General features: G+C 36.0%; 1 protein-coding gene across 1 annotated transcript in view; it reads right to left on the bottom strand.

Moving 5' to 3' along the window:
• GFRA1 (GDNF family receptor alpha 1) overlaps positions 1-27,800 on the bottom strand; it is a 296,170-nt gene that overhangs the window by 42,124 nt on the left and 226,246 nt on the right. Inside the window, exons 5-7 of the mRNA XM_058188128.1 lie at positions 27,534-27,643; positions 16,745-16,879; positions 10,998-11,176 (exon numbers count right to left, since the gene is read on the bottom strand). Of these exons, the coding sequence (XP_058044111.1) occupies positions 10,998-11,176; positions 16,745-16,879; positions 27,534-27,643 (424 nt within the window). The remainder of the gene's footprint in view (positions 1-10,997; positions 11,177-16,744; positions 16,880-27,533; positions 27,644-27,800) is intronic.

Genomic DNA, 27,800 nt, shown 5'->3' with positions numbered 1-27,800 from the left:
TATTTTATATTACTTTCATATTAGTTTTTATTTTCCTTTTTAAGAATTATATTAAAAAGAGTAAATTAGCTATATTATGATTTAAGATCTTCCAGTACTCAGCAGTGCTTCAAATCTGTTCTCTAATAAGTGCTCCAGAGTCAACAGGAGTCAAATGTAGTACCGGTCTACAATACTTTAAAGCAACCTCATACTTTTGGGGAATCATGAAACATTTCTAAAGCTATACAGTCCTGAAAATAGTCATGCCTGATTTAAGATGCTGAAAGACTATTTTTCTGTTCCTGTCTCCTTTTTGAAGACTGAATATGAAATGCTTCAAAACCCTAATAACAGTGTTCACTAGATCTTTATTTTGATTAAAACATTTAGCATTAATTAAACAGATCAGCTTGTTGAAAGCCTGCATAGATGTCAACAGCTTCTCATATATTTGTTTATATGGAATTTAGTATTTCAATTTTTACCTTGCTTTTCCACTCCAGAGTCCTCAAGAAGGTTAAAATAAAAATGATATTTAGAACATTTAAAACCATAATTAAATCATCATTACTCAGTAGGAAAATCATGACTTCTTTTCTAGCAACATAGGAAAATTGTAATGGTTATGATAGTAGATGTATTCTGACTGCATAATAGTGTCTCTATGATATCTATCTATTCTTTAGCTGTTTTTAATCTATTATATGTTTTCTGTTGTTGTTGTTTTTTGTCTGTGAACCGCCCTGAGTCCTTCGGGAGAAGGGCGGTATACAAATATAATAAATAATAATAATAATAATAATAATAATAATATCCAATTACCTTTTTATTCCGCCCCAGCCATGAGAGAATGTTGAATCTTCCCCTTACAAAGTTGGTGTGTAATCTGGGGCTCTTTCTGAACTCAATGAACAGGTGGCAGCTGTGTTCAGGGAAGCCTTGGTTTTATCTGGTGGGCCAGGTACACCCTTTTTTAGATTGCAGGGCCCTTCAGATATTCATACCCTGGTCACCTCATGGCCTGACTACTTAGATTTGCTTTACATGGGACTAGAGCAGGCAATGACGGCCATGCCCTCGTATGCCCATGTAACACTTCTGCCTCTTTAGCTGTACTGGATGCCAATTTGCTTCCAGGCGCTATTCAGAATTCTGGTTCTTGTCTATAAATCCCTATATATCATGCAGCCTGCTTGCCTGGAGGGTTACCTGTTACCATTGTATTTAATTTGATCAGACAGGGATGACAAATTTCAAATAAGCAAGGCTTGGGACTCTGGAAGTATGCCTTCTGGTGATAGCAACCAGCTTTCTGAAATGAGGTTACCTTCCAAGATCCAAACGACTTTCATCTTGCTGATGTTTTAAAGGAGCCTGAGAACCTGACTTTCACACAGTCCTTTGGTGGCATTGACTGAAACCTCTTTTTAACCTAGGTTGCCTTCTTTTGTTTTCACTTGGTTTGTTTCCCTGCCATATATACTCTTTTTGTGTAAACTACCCAAAGTTTCTTCTTCTTCATCATCATCATCCTGTTGTATAGAACAATTCTCCTGATTTTTCTGTAGGGGAATCAGTTGACCGATATCTCATGGACTGAGCTAAAGCCAACAGAGATGGAACCATGACAAAAAAAAATGGTGGTAACATTGACTTTCCAGGATTCTCTTCCTTTCAGTCCCCCAATTCCATTCTCTTTCTCCCAAGCATCAAAATAGAGGAAAAAAAATAGATAACTATAAGGAAAGGAAGGAAATATCTAGTTAGGTATACAGTCTTCGATCCAAGGGGTTGGAAAAAAGAAATCTTCACAACATATTGCACTTGAAATGAAATCACTGGAGATTGGACCAAAATTAAAACTGAGTTAAAAAATAAAATAATTTGTTTCCCCAAATCTATTTTGAACAGAACTTGGATGATGGATATCGGCACATGTAGGCAACATAAATATTTTCAGAACTATCATAACTGCAGCTGTGTACTAGCTACATTTGGCACGGAATATGAAATTCAGCTCTGTAATATTGCATATTTTAAGGCTTATTTTTTGGAAACTATTTTCTTTTATCATGTTCAGCACATATTTTCCTATCACTTATTTGTGCAGTGTCACTTTTTTATATTGTTACTGAAAATCCAAATACTATTAGTCTAGCATAGCAACTTTCATTCAATTGGACTGAGTATACTTTAGGCGATACAGTCCCAACAAATTCAGAAAATGCCAAATGGGAGCAGTATGTACACTTGCAAGTCCTATGTTTGTGGGACACAATGGACCCAAACATATGACACCCAAGAAGTGGTATAATCCTCTGCGGATCATCACCGGTTCACTGCCCATGCATGCGCGCTGCTTGCCAAACACACATGCTGTGTGCGCACACATGCAGTGCGCACCAAAAGTATGCTGTGCGTACGCATGTGCAGTGTGTGCCAAAAGCATGCTGTCTGCACACACACAGAGTGCACCAAATGCGCGCTTCATGCAGAAAAAGAAGACTTTACTAGGTAAGTAGAGCAGCAAGGGGGGTGTACAGCTGTGGCGCGTAATTTAGCTTAAATCATGGAATTTATCTTCAATTTGAATTTAATTGAAAGATTTTATTTGAATTTACATTAGCTTAAATCATAGAATATAAACCATGTGGCATAGCTGATGATCGGAAATACAGGTTCGGATGAACTAGTAGCTTTTTTAATTAGTGGTTTGCCCAAACTGGTAGCTTTTTTAAACTACCCGTTTGCCAAACCGGTAGTTTTTATCATTACCAGTTCACCCGAACTGGAGCAAATCGGTAGCATTTCACCCCTGCACCCACGTCCATTACCTGATGTATCATTGACTTCATTTCCCTCCACTTTCTTAGGGTTTCACACAGGCTTGCCAAATAATAATGCTTTTATATCTGAGTACCAGCTCTAATCATTCAGCTTCTTTAGAAGGTCAAATGCTCATGGGTCTACAAGGGCTAGTATTCTACAGACAAATTGAAATGACAGAGTATCTCTCTCATATTTTCACTGCAAACATGGGAAGATGCATAGCAGGGATTTTTACAGAATCCATCTCTTCTAATCACTTCGGTCTGCAGTTAACAAAACAAAACGTAGTTAAAGTATCCTAACAATCTTTTTTTACCCAGCTATTTAATCAGGACATTACTAACCTGCAAAAAACTATACCTGCAAAGAATGCAGCCTGACTACTTGAGGTGGCCTCTATACATATGTGGTCAGGTACATGAAGCATATATTTGAATAGATCACACATGTATTTTAAGTTTCAAATTGTGTGACTCCATTTATGGGAGGATAATACTGTGGAACACTGCAGAAATTGATATTGATTGCATGCCACACAATTCCTAAATAATAATATATGTGATGGGGAACACCTATGAGCTGTCTCACATAAAAGTACCTGGCATGGTGATTCAGAGCTTTTTGCTTCTTTAGAAAAAGATATGTGTAAAAATGGGAAGGCCAAAGGATTAGTTTCCAAGGGAGGCCTTAAGAGGCCTTCACAGTGGGCAGTGAAGCACTTAGCATTGAGTTCCCATCATGAGCCTTACTGAAAATTGCAGGGATTCAGACTAGGCCTAATATTAGAGATCATAAGTAGCTATAATAAAGCCATGTTTTTATTAGTATTGTTATTATCAAACAATATGCAGGATTTCTTCAGACATTTTGGCTTAAATTCATAAGGGGCTCTGAGGTTCAGTTCACAGCAGGTGTGAGGAACCTTCATGGATTTGTGATTCGTCAGTGGGTGAGCTTAAAGAGGAATCAGCAAGGGATGGAGGTATTTTGTTGAAGTGGGAACAGGGGAGCAAACTGTGTATAGTCTGAAATAAAGGGCACAATGTTCAGGATAATCTGTGTTGTTTTCTTTGCTATGATCAAGGCAGAAAAGACAAAAAAGTCAAAAAGTTGTCACTTCTATGAACATTATTGCTGATGGAGTGGGGAGAGAACGAAGAAAAGCAAGGAAAATGTTCACCTGATTACCTTACAGCTGTGTTTCTCAATCCCAACATATGTGGACGTCAAGTCCCAGAATTCCCCAGTCAGCCTAGAATAAAGCTAGGGAACTAATACAAAATACCCCCTCCCACAACAATTCTGATTCTGCCCAGAGCTTGCAGTAGAGCTTAGAGATCCGGACTGCAAAAATCTAGATAATTATTACAAGGGCAGACAACATCTTGTAGCTCTCCAGAATTACCTGGAGAGAGAAAAGGACATTTAGACCCAGGACAGTTCTGTTTTGTATATAATTTTTGAGGTATTCTTTTCATTTGTTTTTATAGCTTGAGAATTTCCGAATGTTACCCTAACAAGAACAATGTTTATCTATAGATTATAATAAATGGCAAGGAGATTTAGGTGGTTTATTCTATTTTTCCTGTAGAAGATGTTTGTGCCTACAAGTCTGAGCACTCAGTACCCATCTCCCCTTCAATTTCTCAAGTAGTTCAGTTCAAGAAACCTATTTCTTTCATTTAGAACTGCTTTGTGAAGGCCAATAACCTAACATGGAGTGTATCATGCCATGTGGTGCAGTGGTTACAGCCATGGTAACGCAGTGATTAGAATGCAGTATTGCAGGCTAATTCTGCTGACTGCCTATTGCCAGCAGTTTGGCAGTTCGATTCTCACCGGGCTCAAGGTTGATTCAACTTTCCATCCTTCCAAGATTGGTAAAATGAGGACCGAGATTGTTGGAGGCAATATGCTGACTTTGTAAAACTGCTTAGAGAGGGCTGTAAAGTACTGTGAAGCAGTATGTAAGTCTGGGTGCTATTGCTATTGCTATTGCTATCATGTAGGAGTTGATACTATCTCATATGAAAACTTTTGATAACTATAAAAAGTTATCAAAGGAGGAGGATAAACAATAGCAATATACTTATATACTGCCCCACAGTGCTTTACAGTACTCTCTAAGCAGTTTACAAAGTCAGCATATTGCCTCCAACAATCTCGGTCCTCATTTTATTGACCTCAGAAAAATGGAAGACTGAATCAACCTTAAACAGTCAGGATTGAATACCTGGCAGTGGGCAGATACTACAATACTACATTCTAACCACTGTGCCACCACAGTTTCCCCTGCATAAACAATAAACAATAAATATGCATCATTAGAGGAGGATATTATATAAGCTTTCAGAAACTTACATGAGATGAGCCTCATGGTAAGTTTATCAAGGAAACTTCTTATAAACCAGCTGAATTAAACTGGAGAAAATCTTTTACTGCTTTTGATGAAAAGGGACGGCCATCTACCAAAGGAATATTAAATTTCATCTTACATTTACACTCTTCTGTTGCCATGCTTTATTTTATTGCCTTGTCTGTAGTAGATACTTTCTATCGTCATTATATTTTGCAATTAAAATTATTCTATTAAACTATGGTTAATAGAAAGACTTTCAGCTTTCATCTCCTCAGTGTGTTCATTGTATTTGAATCCAGGAACCTTCTGCCTACATTTCAACATAGCAGGACACTCTGTAGAAAACTGGTATTCCAAGTCCTTCACATTTAACTTGGGAAACGTTTAAACTATTAAATAGGGACAATTTTATGGGGAAAAGGAATCATAGCAGTGGCTTGTCCTCACACAGACACTTTTTTACAAATTCCTTATGTGTCCAATCACACTTGGCCAATAAAAATTCTATTCTATTCTATTATAGAAATGGGGCTATAACATAACCAAGGTGGGCTATAACATAACCAAGGTGCAATTGAAACCCAGTGTAGCAGAGACGACTTCCGGTATCCGGTGGCAACGGACGCCGGGAAGGCTCCCCCTGCCTCCAGTGTCCGAATCCGGCCGCCGCCGAGGCCCTCAGGGGCCAGGTGTTCCGAAAAGGACACCTGCCGCACGGACGGCTCGCCAGGGGTCTCCCAGCCGATATACAGGACTGGGGGGACCGATGCTGGCGCGTCCTAGGCTCGGCGGGTTCGAGGCCACAGGCCGCGCCATTATTTTGGTCGTCGCCTAGGCCGCTGTGCCCAGTGACACCGGGGCTTTGGATTTATAATTGCAGCAGCCTGGTGGTGAACAGGGAACGGAGAAGAATTGAGGAATGAAGAAGGGAAGGGGATATCGGCAAACGTGAGTGGAGTACCCTGGAGTGCGGGGGGGTTTTCCTCCCCTGCGACTGGAAGAATCTGAATCACTTTGGAGAGAGGAGAACTTAAAATAACAAGATTACCGGTTTTGTGGAGCTCTGGAGAAGAGGTGATGGAGAAATTTAGGAGGGAGGGTTTGCAGGCTAATTCTGCTGACTGCCTATTGCCAGCAGTTTGGCAGTTCGATTCTCACCGGGCTCAAGGTTGATTCAATTTTCCATCCTTCCAAGATTGGTAAAATGAGGACCGAGATTGTTGGAGGCAATATGCTGACTTTGTAAAACTGCTTAGAGAGGGCTGTAAAGTACTGTGAAGCAGTATGTAAGTCTAGGTGCTATTGCTATTGCTATTGCTATCATGTAGGAGTTGATACTATCTCATATGAAAACTTTTGATAACTATAAAAAGTTATCAAAGGAGGAGGATAAACAATAGCAATATACTTATATACTGCCCCACAGTGCTTTACAGTACTCTCTAAGCAGTTTACAAAGTCAGCATATTGCCTCCAACAATCTCGGTCCTCGTTTTATTGACCTCAGAAAAATGGAAGACTGAATCAACCTTAAACAGTCAGGATTGAATACCTGGCAGTGGGCAGATACTACAATACTACATTCTAACCACTGTGCCACCACAGTTTCCCCTGCATAAAATAATAAACAATAAATATGCATCATTAGAGGAGGATATTATATAAGCTTTCAGAAATTTACATGAGATGAGCCTCATGGTAAGTTTATCAAGGAAACTTCTTATATACCAGCTGAATTAAACTGGAGAAAATCTTTTACTGCTTTTGATGAAAAGGGACAGCCATCTACCAAAGGAATATTAAATTTCATCTTATATTTACACTCTTCTGTTGCCATGCTTTATTTTATTGCCTTGTCTGTAGTAGATACTTTCTATCTTCATTATATTTTGCAATTAAAATTATTCTATTAAACTATGGTTAATAGAAAGACTTTCAGCTTTCATCTCCTCAGTGTGTTCATTCTATTTGAATCCAGGAACCTTCTGCCTACATTTCAACATAGCAGGACACTCTGTAGAAAACTGGTATTCCAAGTCCTTCACATTTAACTTGGGAAACGTTTAAACTATTAAGTAGGGACAATTTTATGGGGAAAAGAAGTCATAGCAGTGGCTTGTCCTCACACAGACACTTTTTTACAAATTCCTTGTGTGTCCAATCACACTTGGCCAATAAAAATTCTATTCTATTCTATTATAGAAATGGGGCTATAACATAACCAAGGTGGGCTATAACATAACCAAGGTGCAATTGAAACCCAGTGTAGCAGAGACGACTTCCGGTATCCGGTGGCAACGGACGTCTGGAAGGCTTCTCCTGCCTCCAGTGTCCGAATCCGGCCGCCGCCGAGGCCCTCAGGGGCCAGGTGTTCCGAAAAGGACACCTGCCGCACGGACGGCTCGCCAGGGGTCTCCCAGCCGATATACAGGACTGGGGGGACCGATGCTGGCGCGTCCTAGGCTCGGCGGGGTTCGGAGGCCATAGGCCGCGGCCATTATTTTGGTCGTCGCCTAGGCCGCTGTGCCCAGTGACACCGGGGCTTTGGATTTATAATTGCAGCAGCCTGGTGGTGAACAGGGAACGGAGAAGAATTGAGGAATGAAGAAGGGAAGGGGATATCGGCAAACGTGAGTGGAGTACCCTGGAGTGCGGGGGGGTTTTCCTCCCCTGCGACTGGAAGAATCTGAATCACTTTGGAGAGAGGAGAACTTAAAATAACAAGATTACCGGTTTTGTGGAGCTCTGGAGAAGAGGTGATGGAGAAATTTAGGAGGGAGGGTTTGAGGCCCCCCCTCCCTCTGGGGAACAATGGTGGCGTCCAGCTTCCGCCTTCACTATGAGAATCTTGATGACATCACTTCCCTTCGGCTTCCTGGTTGACTAACTGTACTCTGGACTCGTTGCTCCTGTGAGTGCCCCCTGGTGGATCCGGAGGAAATTACAAGGATACTGTGCTTGCCTGAGGATTTTAAAAATTTTTTTTAAATGGCAAAAGGTCAGAGACCAACTGCTGGAGAAATGGAGAGAATTTTGGAAAAGTTATCTAATATGGACAAGAAACTGGATGAAATAAGAGCAGAAATTGTGACTATCCAAAAGGATTTAAAGGACACTCAACAAGTCTCAGCAGAAAAATAAGCAGAAAGTGGAAGGTCTGAGGGTGAGATGCGGCAGTGCAGAAAAGAGGGGAGACGACAAGCAATGCTGTGCTTGGATTACAGATGGATAAAATGTCTTATTTCCTTAGGTTTCAAAATTTGGAAGAAGTGGACCAAGAAGACTTGAGAGATGTTGTGACTAAACTGTTGGGAGAATTTCTTGGGAGAGGTGTTGATTTTATGAATTGGGATGTGGATCGAGTTTATAGAGTTAATTCACAATATGCACGCACGCATGCAGTTCCTAGAGAGGTTCATGTCAAATTTGTGAAAAGAGAGACGAGAGATGAAATTCTTAGAAAACATAGGAGTGGGGCACTGACTTATAGGGGCAGGGAGATAGCCATTCTGAGGCAGATTCCCAGACAGGTACGTGAAATGAGAAAGAAATATTACTTTTTGTCAAGCAAATTGTACCAGAAGGGAGTAGGCTTCAGATGGCTGATGCCAGAGGGATTGATGATTTTCCGGGAGGGCATTACGAAAAAAATTAGTACAATTGCGGAGGCTGCGGCCTACGTGGAGGAACACAAAGCCCTCCTGGAATTAGATGACCCAGGAATTGAAGAAGGGGAGGTTATAGACCATGGGGCGGAGGCGGCTGCCGCTGTTGCGGCCCTGGAGTTGGGTCAGGCTGAACCCAGAGTTCTGAGATCCAAAACTAGGAAGTGACAAAGATATTTGGTATTGTGTTGGTTTTCCTTATTCTCTTTCTATTCTATTCTATTCTATTCTATTCTATTCTATTCCCAAAAGACACATTAAGAATGCAGAACCACTATTCCTCTATTATTATTATTATTATTATTATTATTATTATTATTATTATTCTATTCTATTCTATTCTATTCTATTCTATTCTATTCTATTCTATTCTATTCTATTCTATTCTAGTCTTTCTCTTCCCAAAAGACACATTAAGAATGCAGAACCACTATTCCTCTTTTTAGAATAAATTACATTAAAGTATTTAGAAAATTGGGTAAAGGTTTCTTAGCAGAAAAGATTTATACTTATCCTTCTGAGTTTTCAGCTTTCGCTGACATAATGCAGTCAGCAAGCTTGTGTTTTACAGAATTTTTATCACTACTTTGCCCTTAAAATACCAATGATTTTTCCACTTGGCTTTACAGCAGCCAATTTCACCTAGAAAATGTTTCTCTATTCAAAATAGTATCTCGCAGTAATAAAAATAAATTATATGTCATATTTTAACATTTTTGTGTCTGCCTAGATTATACATGCTTTCAAGGTCAGTCTGACAAGATAGCCATCTCATTCTAATCAGTTTGTGAGCATACTCTGCAGAGCAGAATAAAACAGATTTCAAGAACTACACTCTAAAATTTTGAATCAAGACAATCAACAGAAAAAGGGAAAGTACATCATAACGGTTTCTTACATATATGTTTGGCACTCTACCCTGCTGGATTTTATGTATTTATTTATATTTGTTTAATTCTCAGATTTAGATACCACCCTTCTCACTTTCAGAGTTATTCTGGATGGCTTACAGATAAAAATCACAAAGCCATCTAAAAACACAATATATATAAAGTTCAGAAAAATGGCAGAAGAGTAAAAAGAAAAATAAGCTGAAAATTAAAAGGTTGCAGGAACACCTTCAGAATGCATGCCCCTAGGATTACATGCCTTTCTTCAACTTCCATGGGAATTGGCAGACCCAGGTCACTCTATCTCTAAGGAAAGGATGTTTCACAGGGTGGGGGGGGGCAATGGCAGAGAAGGGTCTCTTCCTAGACTTCACCGGTCAAAATTCTTTAACCGATGGGGTCTATAATATACTTTCCCTGCCTGACATGGTGGGTGGGATAGGTCAATGTGATGAGGGCAAGTCAGTTCCTCAGATAATCTGGCCTAAGACATGTAGGGCTTTAAAGGTAGTAATCAACACCTTGAACTGGACCTGGAAGCAAACTGGCACCCAACAGACTTCATGCACCAAAGGCATTATATACACCATATCAGGGCTGCTGAAAATTGCTCACATGGCCATATTCTGCACCATTTTTCTAACAATCCACCAATTAGTTTCTACTTACCATTGATCTGAACTGTGCATTATTGATATCATTCACACATAACAATAAAGCACTGTGGTTCTTTTAGCACAGTGCAATGTGTAGACCCTTACCTTATGAATTGTTTATGGTTTAATGCTATATAACATGGGTGTCAAACTTGTGGTGTCACGTTGCCATCACACGACATATTGCAATGTTTTTTTCCTTTCGCGGAGCTGGGAAGGACGTGGCCTGCACATGATGCATCCAGTCCACAGGCCAGCAGTTTGACACCCGTCTTATATATGGCTCAATTATGAGTTTTTAAAAATGAATCATGTCTAAAGCAATGACATAACATGAGTTAATGATCCAGACACTGACTGAAACTTGAGTCAGTGGCTGGATCCATTGAGGTTGTCAAGTTCGCTTCTAAATTTCTTGCAGTTAACGACCCCCATCCTGCTCTATGGAACGACTTGATTCCAGTATTATAAAATCAGAATTAACCGGCTTAACATAATCTTTTGGATACATCATTCCAACAATATATATATGAACATTTAGCAAGCACATGCACTTCATCTGTTTAACAATCCCCTCCCCCTCCAAAATTTTAAATAATAGTCAGTTATTTCTTACCTTGATGTTGGCACAGGCTGGCAAATCATTATTAGTAGGTATTTCATTGTTGGAATTCTCAGAGTCATAGGTCTTTGATCTGTATGCTGTTGTACTTAAAGCTGTGGTGGTTTGGACAGGTAGGAATGGTTGCCACACATTCACATCTGTACCATTGCCAAAAGCCTGAATTGCACTTTCTGTAGAAAAAAAATCCACAGCAATTTCTTAAATAAGCAAATAGCAGACTTTTTCTTTTTCCATGTCTCCTCCCCCGCCTTAATTATTAAAACAAACAGAAATAGTTCTAAAAAACCCAAAACTAATAAAAGAGAAAAAAACTCTTTTGGATTAACAAGAATGAAAGGATTCATGGTTTCTCAGTCAAGTTTGAAGCAGTTGACTATCATGCCTGTCTCTTTGTAAACTGATCTGTTTACAACTAAGTGGTAAATGTCCCAAAGGTGCCTTTCCAAGAGGCAACTGGACTTTCTTGTTTTTCTTTGAAGATGTTTTGCTTCTTATCCAAGAAGCTTTTTCAGCTCTGACTAGATGGTGGGGAATGGTCTGCATGGTGCAGGAGTATGAATGGATTTCCAGAAAAAAATGCATATTACAGGAACCATTTGCACTTCAGATTAAGATGCAGACAACACAGACTCATCCCCAACAACCTGTGCCTGTGTTCAACAGTGAAGTGACACAGGGCAGAAAACATCCTGCAGAAGGCTCTTTATGTATTTGCACTACTCAGGTAACCCAAAGGACACAGATAAACTCCAAGTGGCCTCAACAACTCTTTAAAAGAATGCACATGACCAGTTGTCTGCAAGGAGTATAAATCTTTCCATTCCCCACTATCCAGTCAGAGCTCAAGAAGCTTCTTGGATGAGAAGTGAAATGTCTTTAAAGAAAAACAATAAAGTCCAGTTGTCTCTTGAAAAAGCATCTTTGGAGCAACCATGATCTGAATGACTAAGAATCTCCATAGACATTTAGCTAAGTGGTAAGTGATAATTGTGTTCAACTGTTCATTTGCAACAATAGTATTACTGAGAAAAGACTATGATATAGAAAATCCCACTTAACAAAATAAGTAGAAAAACCCTAAAAGTGATTCAGCACATTTTAAAATAAATAATATATATTATACAATAGCAACAGCATTTAGATATATACTGGTTTATTGTTTCACAGTGCTTTATGGCATTCTTGAAGCGGTTTATAGAGTCAGCATATTGCTCCCAACAATTTGGGTCCTTTTACCTTGGAAGGATGAAACAACTAATATAAAGGATGGAAGGCTGAGTCAACTATCTTAATTAAGAGAGTAAAAGTACCTAATGCTATTAACTCTAAGATATAAACAAGTTCATACTAATACAGATTACAAATGCAAGTTTCAGAAGCTGCGAATCTATAGTGATATAGTGATATAGTATCATAAAAAATATTCCAGGTATTTTACAAGAAACCAAACTCACCAGTTCAATGATATACTTACTGTATGTTCATGAGTTAAAATATTAGCGACAAACTTGCTGATTTTTTTATAGGCAATTCATTTAATTAATTAATTGACTGGTTATTTTTCTTTTTCCCCCTTTCAAGTCTTCAAACAAAATGTGCATAATTAGGTGGAGAAATATGTTCATCCACAATACTGAACATGTAAAACTTGAAAGGTGTAGTTTTTCATGGGATTAAATACTGCAATTATGGCAAGAATAAATTGGTGTTTCTTTTTAAAAAATAAATACAAATGAATAAGAAAACAGATTTTAATCATGTCTTTGGGGACTCAGCATGGATTTGGAGATTTCTTATTTGAAACTCATTGTATAAGAAATCAAAACAATTTCACTGGAGACCTGAATATGGTAGCTATTAACACATTTCTTCCACAGTATCTAATGCTTATTATAAATCATTTTACTTTTGCTTACCTTGAAAAGAATACCTTCATTTTAACTTTTTCAAAAAATTCTAATAAAAGTAGAAAATAGACTTCAGATACAGAAAGTTAATGAGAAAATGAAGCCAAGAATATTTTAAAGGTTTTCATGCCTTCATGGTTTAGGAAAAATTAAAGGATAACAGTAGGTTTACAGATAGTTAACCTGAACAAATAAACCAGCATAGCATTACTAAAATACTATTGAGCAAAATCTAAAGGCTTTATCCTATTCATGTTTAAATCTCCTTCTATTTAAAATGCAACTACATCTTTTTAGCATGGGAAGAAGTGTTCTCTTTTGGGGAGTAAAGCATATTTGAAAGAGATTCTAAATTAGAAAAGAAAGGAAGGGGTAAAACACTAGTACACAGATGTCTATTATATTTATATGAAAGGGTAAAAAATTCTGAATTTAAGAGTCTTTTTTGAATGAGAAGTAGATTAAAAGAACATAAGCACCAAAGAAAAATCCTGTACAAGATACTACCTAAACTTACTTACTCCAGTTGAAATAAATCCTAGCAGTTCCACCTTCGCCCAAAATGTGTGGATATGACAAACTTGTATGTCTGTGTGTTTACATATATATACGTACATACATACATACATGTTTGGAAGGAAGAACTGCTAGGATTTAATTCAGTTGATAAAAATGACACATATGTGCATATTTGTGTGTTTCTATATAATTCTCTCCTTTTTAATCAACTGGCTGAATATCCAATACTTAAGAATTGTGCTTCTTTCTATGATCAATAGATCTTCTATCAGCTCATACTAATATTATTCTGTTTCACTTACAAACCTTTCATATTTAAATTCAGAATGTTTGCTTTTTTCTTTCACACAAAAAGAAAAGGTATAGGAAAGAGGATGAAAGAAGTGAAAACAAGAGAAAAGTATTTTGGTAAAGAAAAAAACTAGGCGGATATATGGGGGAAAGGTATCTGAACAGGGAAGGAAAGAATAAATTAAGGATTCAAAAAAAAAGTCAGTTTAGGAGGCAAATAGTCCCTCTCAAACAAGGCTAATCTTCAGGGTGATCTTCAGAACATGCTAGTTAAATATCCTATTTACACTAATTTTTTTGTGCAGTGCAAATTTTGCATCTTCAGCCATTCAGCCAGTCATTTGTTTTCAAAGGGTCTTCAATTTGCAGAATATAAGATTATATTTCTCTAACTCAAAGGAAATTGACTACAGAAAATATGACTTCAGAAACAGAGTTGTTAATGCCTGGAATGCACTACTGGACTCTGTGGCCTCTTCCCAAAATCTCCAAAGCTTTAACCAAAAACTATCTACTATTGACCTCACCCCATTCCTAAGGGATCTGTAAGGGGTGTGCATAAGAGCACCAAGGTGCCTACTGTTCCTGACTAAATGTTCCCTTTGATTGTATCCAATTTCATATAGTTATTACATACTTATGATTATATATGCTTATATATCGTATAGTTATTTCATGCTTATGCTTACATATAATGTGACAAATAAAATAAATAAATAAAATAAATAAATAAATAAATAAATAAATAAATTATTTGGAAAGAAAAAACCTCCACTTCCGATCAGATTAGTAACATGTCAGTGAAGACACTAAGTTAGAATTAATATTCTTGTCTTCAGTTTCAGTGTGCAGAGAACGATTCACTTTTGTAAGCATCTCTGCCTAGACACTTGCTCTTTTCATGTAATATCTCTACCGAGATTCTGAACTAGTTGCCTGTATTCTTATGATAATTCTGAATGTGTTCTTTGGCCCATATTTACAACAGAAGGAAAGTGGCAGTTGGCCTAATTCAATGAACCTTTCTGATAAAGAAGAGTAAATCCTTTGGAGTAAGGATTTATGCATCAAAAATGCATACCTGTCTTTGGTTATTGATTCCCAATTAAAAATCCCAAACTACCTCTAATATACAACTATATGTTTTTTTAATACAATACATCCTTCTCACATATTAACTGAATCGTATTTAGGGTTCTCATATTTTCCACTATTATGAGTGAATCCATTTGGGTTGGTTTTCTGTTACATGAACCAGACTAATATGATCTTTCAACTATTATTTCAAGAAACTGTGGCTCCACTTTATGTGTGAACAAGGTACTCTGCATATTAAAGATAATTGTATCTTTTATTTAAAATAAAGGTTTACAAAAGTCATTCCATTAACAAAAAAAAAAAGGCAATGGAACATTAATCCCGTTCATTGAAATGCTATTAAGGCAGGGACACCTTTAATTTCTTTCTAAGAAAAAGTCTCTGCCAGGTTAGATATAATTTTTCCTCACACTGTCCTCTAATGTCCTTGCTTTATCTTCATTAACATTTTTATTCTAAAAGCAAAAGAACAATAGAAAAGGAGTATTTCTTTTCAAAATTATGCAATGGTAATTGAGTTTCAAGATATTAAAGCAATTAAGAATGTTCAATGGGAACTGAAGCTTCTCAAAATCTACAGTCTATTTTTTTTAATTAGAGAAATAGATATTTAACCAAATTTAGATGGAAAATTCCTAAACCATGTTTCTACCACTCAATTAGCTTTTTACATTTGATGAAGATCTCAAATGCACAACTCAAGGCCACCGCTCCTGGATAACATTTTCCCCCCATCCTGGAATTAATAGCTGAGTTTTAAAATAATAGTCTAGCATTACATGTAGCAGATTTAAATTCATGGGTATTCTCCATCCTGGCATAGGTACAAAGAAACCATGTAATGTGCAAAATGTTGGACAGTTTATCACCACTGTCAAATAGTTTCTTTCATGATACCGAATAGAAGTCTCTTACTTTCCATCTGTATTCTGCTGCTCTTATTTTACCTAAAATGATTATGGCAACTCCCTTTAGGTTGTCCATGCTAATTAACCACAATTACATTTCCAGTGAGTCTAAACTGTTTAAGCCTTTTAATAGATACAGAAATATAATGTAAATTCTTATCTGTTGTCTGTTTCATTTTTTTCTCCTTGTTTTTTCCTGCTATTTGTCCTATTTTTCCCAGGTAACTGTTTTGTTATTTTCTGTTATTTAATCAATAAACATCAAGCTATACTTTTGCAACACAACACTGGCATCATGATTAGTTTGAGGAACTATAGTTTGAGGAAACAATACAGGATCAAGAAGTATTGTTTGTGATACATCAAATACAAACAATAGTTTCTGAGCCTGCTTTGTTTCCTAAACCTAAAAACTAATGCTAAATTTCTATGCTTTAAATTATGGTATGCTGAACAAGCCACAATGATTTTCTAGCTCATAACTCCAAGACAAAAAGATGGAGTCATATAGCAGACCAAAATAGAAACAAGCATCCAAATGTCAGGTGCAAAAAATTAGGACCATATGTTAAGTTGTGGTCAAGAAGATTTATTGATCAAGTCTATACGCAAGAAATTAATTCAACTAATGTTCAAAGATAAATTGAAGGTAAATAAGGATCAACCGAAGAGTGGTTGGAATTAGACTGTTTGTGGGAACATAATGATTCTAGGCTGATGACTCACTTAACTTTGCCCCCTCTGGCTCTGCTTGTTTTTCTCCTACATTAAAGCAAGTGTTAGCATTATGTGTGACTTTATACAAGACACCAAATAAAAGCTGGTTGGAAATAGTAGCCAAACATTCAAATGGAATAGTTTTGCCAGAGAAGAAGATCTGAGTGCATAAGCCTGAAAGAAGGCAATGATTTCAATTATATTGAAAATATCTTACTATTGTACATAAAGAGATATGGGTCAGGCCCAAAAGACCAGAATTACACATGAAGTTTCAACATAACATAAAGGTACTCACTAAGGCATGAATTATCCTGGAAGAAATTCAGAAATTTCAGACATTCTTCTATGTCATTGCCACTGCTGCCACAATCACACCAAGGTGCAACGCTGAGATTATTATAATTTAAATAATTTGGTGTCATAACTGTACCTATTGAAAAAAAATCAAACACAATATTTTATGTTATTATTTTTTAAATCAGTTAATCCTTACTGTATAAATCCAAAAGGCTATCCAAAGATATAAAACAAAATATTTAAATACAGGTTCTATAAATACTCTGTTATAGACACAATCCCCCCACAAATATTATATATCAAATAAATGGAGTATTTAAAACTTCTATAAAGTCAGGTATTGCTAGGTAAATTAAAACTATTTTAAATAATAATTCATACATAATAATGGTAGCATAAAGAGACAGTAAAAAGGTAAAGCAAAGAGGTACAGGAAAAACAGTTGTTCAGGAATACGGTAGTACAAATATAAATATATAAATAAATTTAGAATGGTATCAAAAGATACGAACACAATAAAATATTCTAGGAAAGACATTCTATTTCAATAAGTGCATAAAATATTGAGGCTGAGCTATAGAAATCCAGTAGTGAGAGCTGTCTATATGATTTTTAATAACCTAGTATTCTTTTTGTTAATTTATTTTTATTAATTGTATATCTTATTTGTTACCAACATTTATTGTTCAAGACAATGAAGAAAAGTATGAAGAGATAGTATAGTGACAGAAGTAGCATATGTTTACAGAGCAAGCATAAGCAAGCTTTTGGTCATATTCAGTTCAAAACTTTGGAAGTATTTTTCTGTGTGTGGTTATGTGTGTATGTGTATGTGATAAATATGGCTTGATTGATTATGAAGGACACTATGAGTCCAGCACTAACAGCTTTAATGCATCAGTGAAGAATATCTGAACCTTCAGACTGGCTATTCTTCTTATATTAAAATACTATTTTAAGTATAGAATGACAACTCAAAAAGACTTATCATTTAGTACTAATGTAGCAATAATGTAATGGAAAGCAATATTCAGATTTCATTTATCTTGTGGTCTTGAAGAATAACCAATAAGGCTAGGTAATCTTAAATAAAAATTATAATATCACAAAAAGTACCCTGTGAATCCAGAATATTGATTATTACTAACAAAAGCTTTTGATTTTAACCCTACAGAGGAAAAGTGTACTTTAATTGCATCTTTAAAAGTACAGAATATATAGTTAATCCAGAATATCATATAGACATATTGGAAAATTTGGAGCAACAACAAAGCAGCTTTCTCCAACATTATGCAGTCCAGATGTGATAGATTGTAACATCCAGCTGTTGGCCATGTTGCCTTGGAATTCTGGAAATTATAGTCTAAAAGAGAAATAACTTTCTTCAGAAGAGTTTAGCTATAGATATGTTATTCGTGACACATATTCATATTTGAAAAAAGTAGCATAGTTAAACAGCAACTCTGATGAAGTAGTAATAATCATATAGTAATAGTAGTATGGTTAAACATTCAGATTAAAAATATAATGTGAAACTGGGAAACAGGAAAAAATCTGTGTTTCACAACATTTTCTGAGTTCTTGAAAAAACAAATATATATTTCAGGGCAAAATTACTGACCCATATTAGCAATATGTTCCCTATTATCTTGGTTTATAACAAGCATAATTTAATTCACTAGGATTCTTGGCTGAAATTGTGTAAAAGAACTGAATCACAATGAAATTAATAGTTGCCATAGTATGAATGGGAATCAGATGTATGTCCAAAAGGGCATACTCACCAATTTCATGATCTTGAATTGCTCTTTTGAATAAAATGGCAAACCTATTCTCTGGATCCATTTGCCAATTCTGACAAACAACTCTAGTGATGATAACTGCCTACTGTCTACAGAAATTTGGCAAACTTCAGTAACAGAGCTTTGAATGTATGAATTGCAGGTGGAAGAATGCAGACAAACAAACAACTATTACACGTCCTATTAATCAAAGCTTGATGAAAGATAAATAGGAAGGATAAATTGAAGAATGACCCTTATATCACATGCATACCGCAATCAGGAATAAAGAGGCTAACGAAGTTCTCCTATTCAAATTAGTACAACAATAACAGCTAAATATTGTATCTAGGCACAATTTATATCATCAGAAACCTTCCTTTACCACCTGTTACAAATAACCCTCAATCAACTACCAATCAAAACTAGGTATGCACACCCCTTACCTCTCCTACACCAAATACTACAGGTCTCAAATGTAAACTAATAAATGCAAGAAGTATTGTAAACAAATTACCTGAATTTATCCTCTTATTAAACAATGGTACATTTGACATCATTTTTGTTTGTGAAACATGGCTAAACTCATCCCTCACTGACTCTATTATTTCAAACAAAGAATACCAAGTCCTTCGATCAGATCGTGAACACCACAGAGGTGGTGGAGTAGCTATCTTTTACAAAAAATCACAATCACAAAAATATTCAAGTTGCACATAAATTCTCTCTTCCTGAAACTATTGTATGTGACTTGTCCACCAACACCACACTTAGATTCATACTATGCTACAAAGCCCCTGACTACGACATCGCTCATGCAAATATATTAACCTCACTACTAACATGGGCTACCTCTTGCCCTTATCCTCTCATCTTCCTGGGTGACCTAAATCTACCTTCTATAAACTGGATAACAAATGAATGTACAACCGAACCAATCCATACTACACTATACAACGCAATTACAAACCTAGGACTTGAACAACTAGTAACTAACAATACTAGACTCATGAACTGCTTCGACCTCATTTTTTGTAATAACACAAACTCAATTTATGGACTACAAGTAAAAGAACCCTTTTCCAACAGTGACCACTGCATGATAGACTTTTGTCTAAACATACGCCCTCACATAAATCGTCACAACAATAGTACTCCAAACTACAATTTTAAAAAAGCTAACTATGACCTTATAAACAATGATCTCTCATTTCTTGACTGGCAAAATCTATTCTCAACCTGTATCACTACAGAAGACCACTATAAAATATTCCTACTTGAAATCAATAAAATCATTAAACTATATGTACCACAAATCACCATCACAAATCACCATCAAAATCAAAAGAAAAAACAAATTACCCATATCAATAAAAAAGCTTCAATCCAAAAAAAAAAATCCCTCTGGAAAAAAAAACAAAAAGGGTTAAGTAGCAAACTTCAAAAACTGCTACAGAAATATTTGCAACCAAATAAAAACAGAATGTAACATTTATCACACCTTCTATGCACTAATTCTAATCATGCTTTCTATAATTTTGTGAACAATAAACTTAAAGAAACAAGATCCATTCCACCACTAAAAGAACCTAACGGCAAAGAATGTACTGACGAAACAGTAAAACAGTAAACAAAACTGGTACTGACGAAACAGTAAACAGTAAAAGCAAACCTCTTTAACACATTCTTCGGCTTAGTCTTTGTAAACAGCGATGGCTCATATCCGACATTCCTCAATCGTACCAAAAATATTAACAACGACTTAACACATATAGACTATAATGTTGAAAAAGCCCTTCACAACCTGAAACCATCATTATCTATTGGACCAGATGGACTATGTGCATACTTTTAAAAAAAACTTTCAATTAATATAGCTGAACCCTAAGCATAATCTTTAATAAAGCTTTCACAACTAGTTCCCTTCCAAAACTCTGGTCTCTAGCCACAGTCATCCCTATCTTCAAAAAAGGAGATCCCAGCCTAGTTGAAAATTACAGACCTATCTCTCTATGTTGTGTCTCATGCAAAGTAATGGAATCTATCATAAACCAATCCATTACACTCCACCTTGAAACAAACAACCTTCTCTCTAATAAACAATTTGATTTCAGAAAAAAATTGTCTTGTAACTTACAACTTCTCCACTGCAAAAACATATGGACTACCAACCTTGATCAAGGAAAAGCAATAGATGCAATCTACATAAACTTCTGCAAAGCTTTTGACTCAGTAGTACATGATAAACGTCTCCTCAAACTAAACTCCTACGGCATTTCGGGAACTCTTCACAATTGGATAAATGCCTTACTGTCAAACAGACAACAAGTGGTCAAAATTGGCAACGCTATATCTAATCCTGTTCCTGTCAAAAGTGGTGTTCCCCAAGGTAATGTTCTTGGACCAACGCTCTTCATACTATACATAAATGATCTCTGTGACCTTATTTTAAGTCATTGTGTTCTCTTTGCTGACGATGTCAAACTATTTAATACCACTAACAATACTTCTACCCTTCAAGAAGACCTCGACTTTGTTTCCGATTGGTCTAAAACTTGGCAACTCCAAATCTCAACCAGCAAATGCTCAGTCTTACATATTGGAAAAAAGAACCCTATCAACAAGTACAAACTTGATGGTCATTACCTTACTGACGACCCCCACCCTGTCAAAGATCTTGGAGTTTTCATATCAAATGACCTAAATGCCAAAGCCCACTGCAGCTACATAGCAAAAAAGGCTCTAAGAGTTGTAAACCTAATTTTATGCAGCTTCTTTTCCAAAAACTCTACACTACTAACTAGAGCATACAAAACATTTGCCAGACCTATTCTTGAATACAGCTCATCCATCTGGAACCCATACCACATCTCTGACATTAATACAATCGAAGGCGTCCAGAAATATTTTACTAGAAGAGTTCTTCGCTCCTCCGAAAACAACAAAATACCTTATACCACCAGGCTAGAAATCCTGGGATTAGAAAACTTAGAACTCCGCCGACTTTGACATGACCTGTGTTTAACACACAAAATCATCTACTGCAATATCCTTCCTGTAAAAGACTACTTCAGCTTCAGTCGCAATAATACAAGAGCAAACAATAGATTTAACCTTAATGTCAACCGCTTCAAACTTGATTGCAGAAAATATGACTTCTGTAACAGAGTTGTTTACGCTTGGAACTCATTACCTGACTCCATAGTCTCTATTCAAAATCCCAAAATCTTCAACCAAAAACTGTCTATTATTGACCTCACCCCATTCCTAAGAGGACTATAAGGGGCGTGCATAAGACCACAAAAGTGCCTATTGTTCCTGTCCTATTGTTCCCTTCATTATATCAAATTAACATAGCTGTTGCATACTTTTACTTTTATATACATATTTTTCTTTCATGTATTGTTTTTATTTATGACGATGTTTGTGTATACTGTTGTGACAAAAATAAATAAATAAATAAATAAAAAAGAAATAAAGATATTCAAAATAAAAACACAGAATTAAGTTGATGAATACAACAAAAAAGAGCTAGTATGGGAAATGCTTCTAAGGGCAGATTTTTCACATGGGAGATGCAAAGGGGTATTAAATAAGTCAGGTTAGAACCATTAATATAAGAATAAATACTCTGTGTATGTATTTAAAATCATATCCCTAAAAAGAAGAAATTGTTTCAAAGTTTCAAAGTGTTTGAACACCTGGTCTAGCTCACCACATTGATTTTATAACCCATGTGTTATATAGCAAACAGGATGTGTCAAATCGTTCACTGTTGAACAAAATACAGAGTGGAATATTGCTGCTAAATTCACACATGGTTTGATCAAATTAATGATTGTAATTGTGACAGATAATTCAGATAACCCATTTTGAAGATCATGGTGTACCCAGAATTAAGTGTTCACACACATACAGGGGCCAATGTTTATTTAACTAAATATGTGACACACTGCTTTCATCTGTTATTTCCTTGTTTGTTTTTTATAGTTAATAAAAGTTCATAAACCATTAATAGTGATAGTGATTTTACATACTTATCCATTGTTTTTACCTTTGTTGTATGCCACCCAGAGTCACATTTGGTGAGATGGGCAGTTACATAAATTAGATAAATAAATGAAAAAAACAAACAAACAAATAAAAGATAGGGTGAAGACTTCCTGTTCTTCCCACTTCTCATTATGCAAATTGTTTGCAAGAGATGATTCACATCATATGAAAACATGTAGAAAGCACTTCCTTTCAAATTGTTGACGTACCTACGTCTTTTTCCACAGTCTGCTTACAGAAATGACTCTGGTTGAAGCTATTTTAATTTTCAAAGAGAGATGCGTTATACTCAATCCCACACTAACAGCATTATATGGTTACAATACTATATATCATTATTATATGTGACAAGGCCTGGGAGTCAGAAAGTGTGGCTGAGCCTGTACACTGGTCATGCTGATTTGAGAAGAACGAGTTTATTTTTTTACCTCAGCTGCTCTCTCTTTGCATGTTGTTTCCTTGTTTTTATATTTTATTTTAAGATTGTTATCCCACCCAGGGTCATGAATTTGGGATGGGCAGCCCAATAAATAAACAACTATATGTGTAATCCAGTTGACATACACATTTGCCCACAAGGATAGCTAATAAGCAGCAATGGGTTACAGTTTGTTGACAGGCGTGGAAGGATAAGGAATCAAAGCAAAAGCTTCTGTTTAATCTGGAATTTGTAGCAGTATTTCTCAAAACAAATAATATTGGTTTTTTTTTCTCATTAGCTTCTAATGTGGCCAAGTGATAATAAGTTAGGTAGACAGTTGTCTTGTGGGACCACATTCTTTTTTCTAGAGCCTAATCAGGGGTGTCAAACTCGATTTCATTGAGGGCCATATCAGGGTTGTTTTTGACCTCAGGGGGCCGAAGTGGGCATGGCCAGGTCGATGTCACTTCTGTTGGGAAAGCCTGTGGTGGCCTACAGGCTCCCAAGCTTCTGTTTTCAGCTGCCATGGCCACTCTGCCAGTGAAAATGGAGCTCAGGAGGTTTTTCACTGGCAGAGGGTTGCAGGAGGCCATGGCATACAAAACATAGCTCGGGACCCCGTTTTTGCTGGCAGAGGCACCGCGGGCTCGGCCTTCACTGTTTCCAGGGCGGCTCTGTGGGCCAGATCTAAGTACCCCACAGGCTGGATCTGGCCCTCAGGCCTTGAGTTTGATACCCCTGGCCTAGATATTTATCATCTGGAGCCAATATAGTTCTTAAACATATGTCATATGTTTAGCTTTAATTTGAAAGGTGATGGTCACTGGCTTCTATCAACTATTCTTTGGTGACAAGGGGCAAGGATATGTAGTCACATTGTTTTCAGAGAGGGGCTTTTTTGGAATAATCCCATCAGTCCAGAACTCTTTTCCTGAGGAAAAAAGAGGCATGGTCCTGATTTAGAAGAATCTTAAGGAATGCTTTACTGTGGTTAATATGTGGAAGATCTGTATGGGTAATTTTCCATTTAGCATTTATATGACTATATGGCTTTGTTTTGTTAGCAATGGTTAATCTAACTGAATGTATTGACTGATAAACTAAAGGATACAGTACTGAAGATAAAAAGAAATGCAAGCAAATTGTGGTGATTTTGGCATAAATAACTGCCAGTATTTGAGCTGGCATACATAATATTAAATTTCACAATACAATAATTATATTCAATAATAAGCTTTTTGAATATGTAATTTCAGTAAACAGAAAATATTTTGAAATGGCATCTTCCAAAAAAGAAACCCCACATGGGCAAAACATAGGCAAAAACACTCTGTGATAAAAATGCCAGTTGCAATGCAACCAAACTAACATTACAATAATCAATTTAACTTAGTATTCTACGCTGATGGCTGGTCTGGTTTGCCAAAAACATAAACTGAAAGACTGATATTTTTAAAGATTTTTTTTTTTTGGTGTGGTCTGCAAATTTCTCAGTGTAATGAGAATAGACGAAGCAAAAACTCTTGTTTTCATCCTTGTTATAAGTAAGGAAGGAGAATGTGTTTTCCCTTCAGAATCATATATCCACTTATGTTGGTTCCTCAGGATCCTTTCTACTGAACTTGAGACCAAAGGATGTTTTTGCAGTGATCTTTGTAGAATTTGTGCAATACCTTAGCCAATGGAAAAATGAAAGTGCACTTCTGGCTTTGTTCTCTCTTTCTTTCTTTACTTTTTCCTTTCTTTTCCTAATTCTTCTTTTCTGTTAGTTTTTATTTCTTTGTTTAAAACTTAATAAAGTTACTACAGAAAATAAAAAAGGAAAACACGTGAATGTGTCTCTCTGCAAACACTATAATTATTGTAATGCTAAACTGAAGAACAGTTTCAAGAAAACTTGCAGGAAAAGTTATATCTGGGACTATTTGCCAGACGTTATTATTCTGAGCTAACCATAGTATTAAAACTATTTCCTACCAGCAGCTAGCATTTATACATCACTTCATTGAATGATGTCTAAGATGCCTAGTTCTTTGTACAAAAGTCTATTTTATCTGTAGCTAATTAAGCCATCTGTTTGCATTTGCTTCCATAAAAATCATTCATGAGATTCTTCAAAGCTATCATACATTGCAAGTTCTCCTAAATTAATACTTTGGTCCAAGAAGAACACAACATTCAATGGTGTGACAGCATTTCTTTGATTGCTACTGGTTCTGGAGAAAAAAATTGCAAAAAGACATATTGTTTGGTTGAGAAAACAGAAATGTCATTATCTTGAGCATATTTAGATATTTTCAGTGGCTACTTAAATGTCATGCTTCTGGCTTCTGAAGTATCAGTTATTCTGAAGTTTTCATTGTATTTTCTATTGTCCTATCTGCCTGTTCTTCTGAAAAAGCATATTTTATTTTACTTATGTTTTCCTCAGATCATATTTCCGCAGAAAATATTTAATATTTATATGAATATGATTTGCTGTTTTCTCACCTTCCAGAAGCAGCAAGAAATGTTTCATGACAGATGCAAAATCTGAACTTGAAACAAATCAAATTTGTTTATTATTTGCTTTATATTTGCTCACTATATTTTATTCATTCATTCACATACAAACATACAAATGTATATATGAAAAAATTCTTATCAAACCAAGGGTCTTGTTTCAAAAGACAGTCACTGAAGCAGCGATGGTACTATAGAACTAAATATCATGTAAGAAATGAAACTTAAAAGACTTTTGCCTTCGTTGGAAATGACAGATATGCCAAACTGTTCAATAAGCGAAATAATGAGGAAATTAATCAAATAATTTGTTTTACAAGCAGAAAAATTGAGAACCAAGTGAGACTTGTAATTTATTACTCATTCCATTTATTTATCTTTACTCAAAAAGTAGAAGAAAGAATAATTATGATTATATACAAATTGACTGGAGGAAATTCAAAACCTTGATATAAAAAGAGATATAGGTTAATATTAGTTACATGTACTCTGATCATTTTTCCTATTTATGTACAGAAAGAAGAAAAACTGTAACTGGGCATCACTCCTTCCAATCCTGATCCTCTTAGTTTGAGTAGGAAAACTAGAGAAGAACATAACTACTGTATCAGCAAAATATAAATACAGGCATCCCCATGAGTGGAAATACCAATTGTCCTGGCTTTTTTGTTGACTAAGCAATTTATAATTGCTTTCAGCCAGCCTCTCATATGAGATGGCAGGAAATTGTCTCTGCACAATTAAGTGTTCTGAAGGCCTATATACTACTAATATCTCTCTCAAAAAAAGATCATATTTTACTGTGCGCTGCCATTGTAATGCTGAAAAGATTCACTTTCATATAACACAACCAATGTTGCAAGGAGAATACCATTATTGTTGTTGACCCATTACATCGTGAGCTTCTGATGGATGGTGAAACTCCTAAAATGAAGGCAAGTCCTACCAAGAGTATTTGCAAGCTGAGAAGTTAAGATGTTTTGTTAAATATATGTTAAGATATTTAAATTTAGTAGCTGGAGCAGTGGAGTTGTGCAATTAACCAAAACACAGTTATAGTTGATTGGATGGAGATTGTTGGCTCCTGCATGAACAATCTGTGATTGGTTGCTGTGGGCATGGGGCGGGGGAGTTTTCCCCTTTTGTCCCAACCTTTTCTTCTGCATGCCTGTATGCTCTGCAATTTACCGGATGATGCTCCTGTTTGCCTGACTATCTTGTTTGGAATATATGTAGATGTAAATTATATTTATTTATTTATATAAAACTATAAGATCTCTAACTTCTTTAGGACACTTGTTATGCAATTCCATGACATGTCCATTAGAGCAGACTTCCTAAATATAAAATCCTTGCGAAGCATGGACTTCAGGTCTCAGGATTTTTAGTCAGCATTGCAAGGATCAGAATTATGGGCATTATAGTCTCTGCCTCTGGATGTTGTCAGTTTGGAGAAGGCAGCTCCACAAAGCAATGGGGCATTCTATGATTTTGAAAGGAAGATAACATTGGCTCTATTTTATGAATAAAACTGTGCTACAGAAGACAATGGTAATGGTAGGCCTATATTTTATAAAACAATTCATCCAATTTTTCAAAGAAGATTTAGTTATGTGATATTCCCTTGTTAGATTATGTGAATGAATTGAAGTAGTTACTTCCAAAGTAATGAATTGCTTGGTGGTGACAATATACCCTGAACTAATCTTGGATAGAAAGCAGATCTTGCAAGTAGTGCACTTGTGTAGTGTCTTTCCTTTTATAGAAGCTTTTCCAATCCCATGGCATCCTTTTTCCTATCTGTTTTCATTTCAATCTTAGCTTCTTTATGTATGAGATTATAATTTGGGGAAATAAGTTGATTTTCATTTTAAAAATAGTCACGTATAACCAATGCAAACACTTTTGTAAAATCTTCAAGTTATCCATGCATTTTGTTTTTTCTCATTATTCTTTTCTCTGTTGATATCAGACAAGGAAGCATATTTTAAATATTAAAGAAAATGATCCTTCCCCAAAATAAGCCTTACCAATAAGCCCTGAGTAAGCAAGGAGGCAGTCAGCATAGTTTTCTTTCAGGCAGCTACTAACAGACCGTGACTCAGGCTGGCAGTTTGTGAAAAAGTCTGCAAGACGAGATCTGCAATGTGGTATAAGAGAGAGAGAGAGAACAAATAAAAAACATTTATTTAAAAACAAAAACTATCAAACTTCCAGGTGATCTTACCTTTTGCACTTCTTTCTATCAATATTTAATTCTCTTTATGCATGAACACAAACGAAGTTTAAGAGGGTTT

Source organism: Ahaetulla prasina, chromosome 6, assembly GCF_028640845.1.
Source record: "Ahaetulla prasina isolate Xishuangbanna chromosome 6, ASM2864084v1, whole genome shotgun sequence".
Lineage (NCBI taxonomy): Eukaryota > Metazoa > Chordata > Lepidosauria > Squamata > Colubridae > Ahaetulla > Ahaetulla prasina.
The sequence above is the reverse complement of the archived record's forward strand: the minus strand, read 5'-3'. Positions and strand labels throughout refer to the sequence as shown.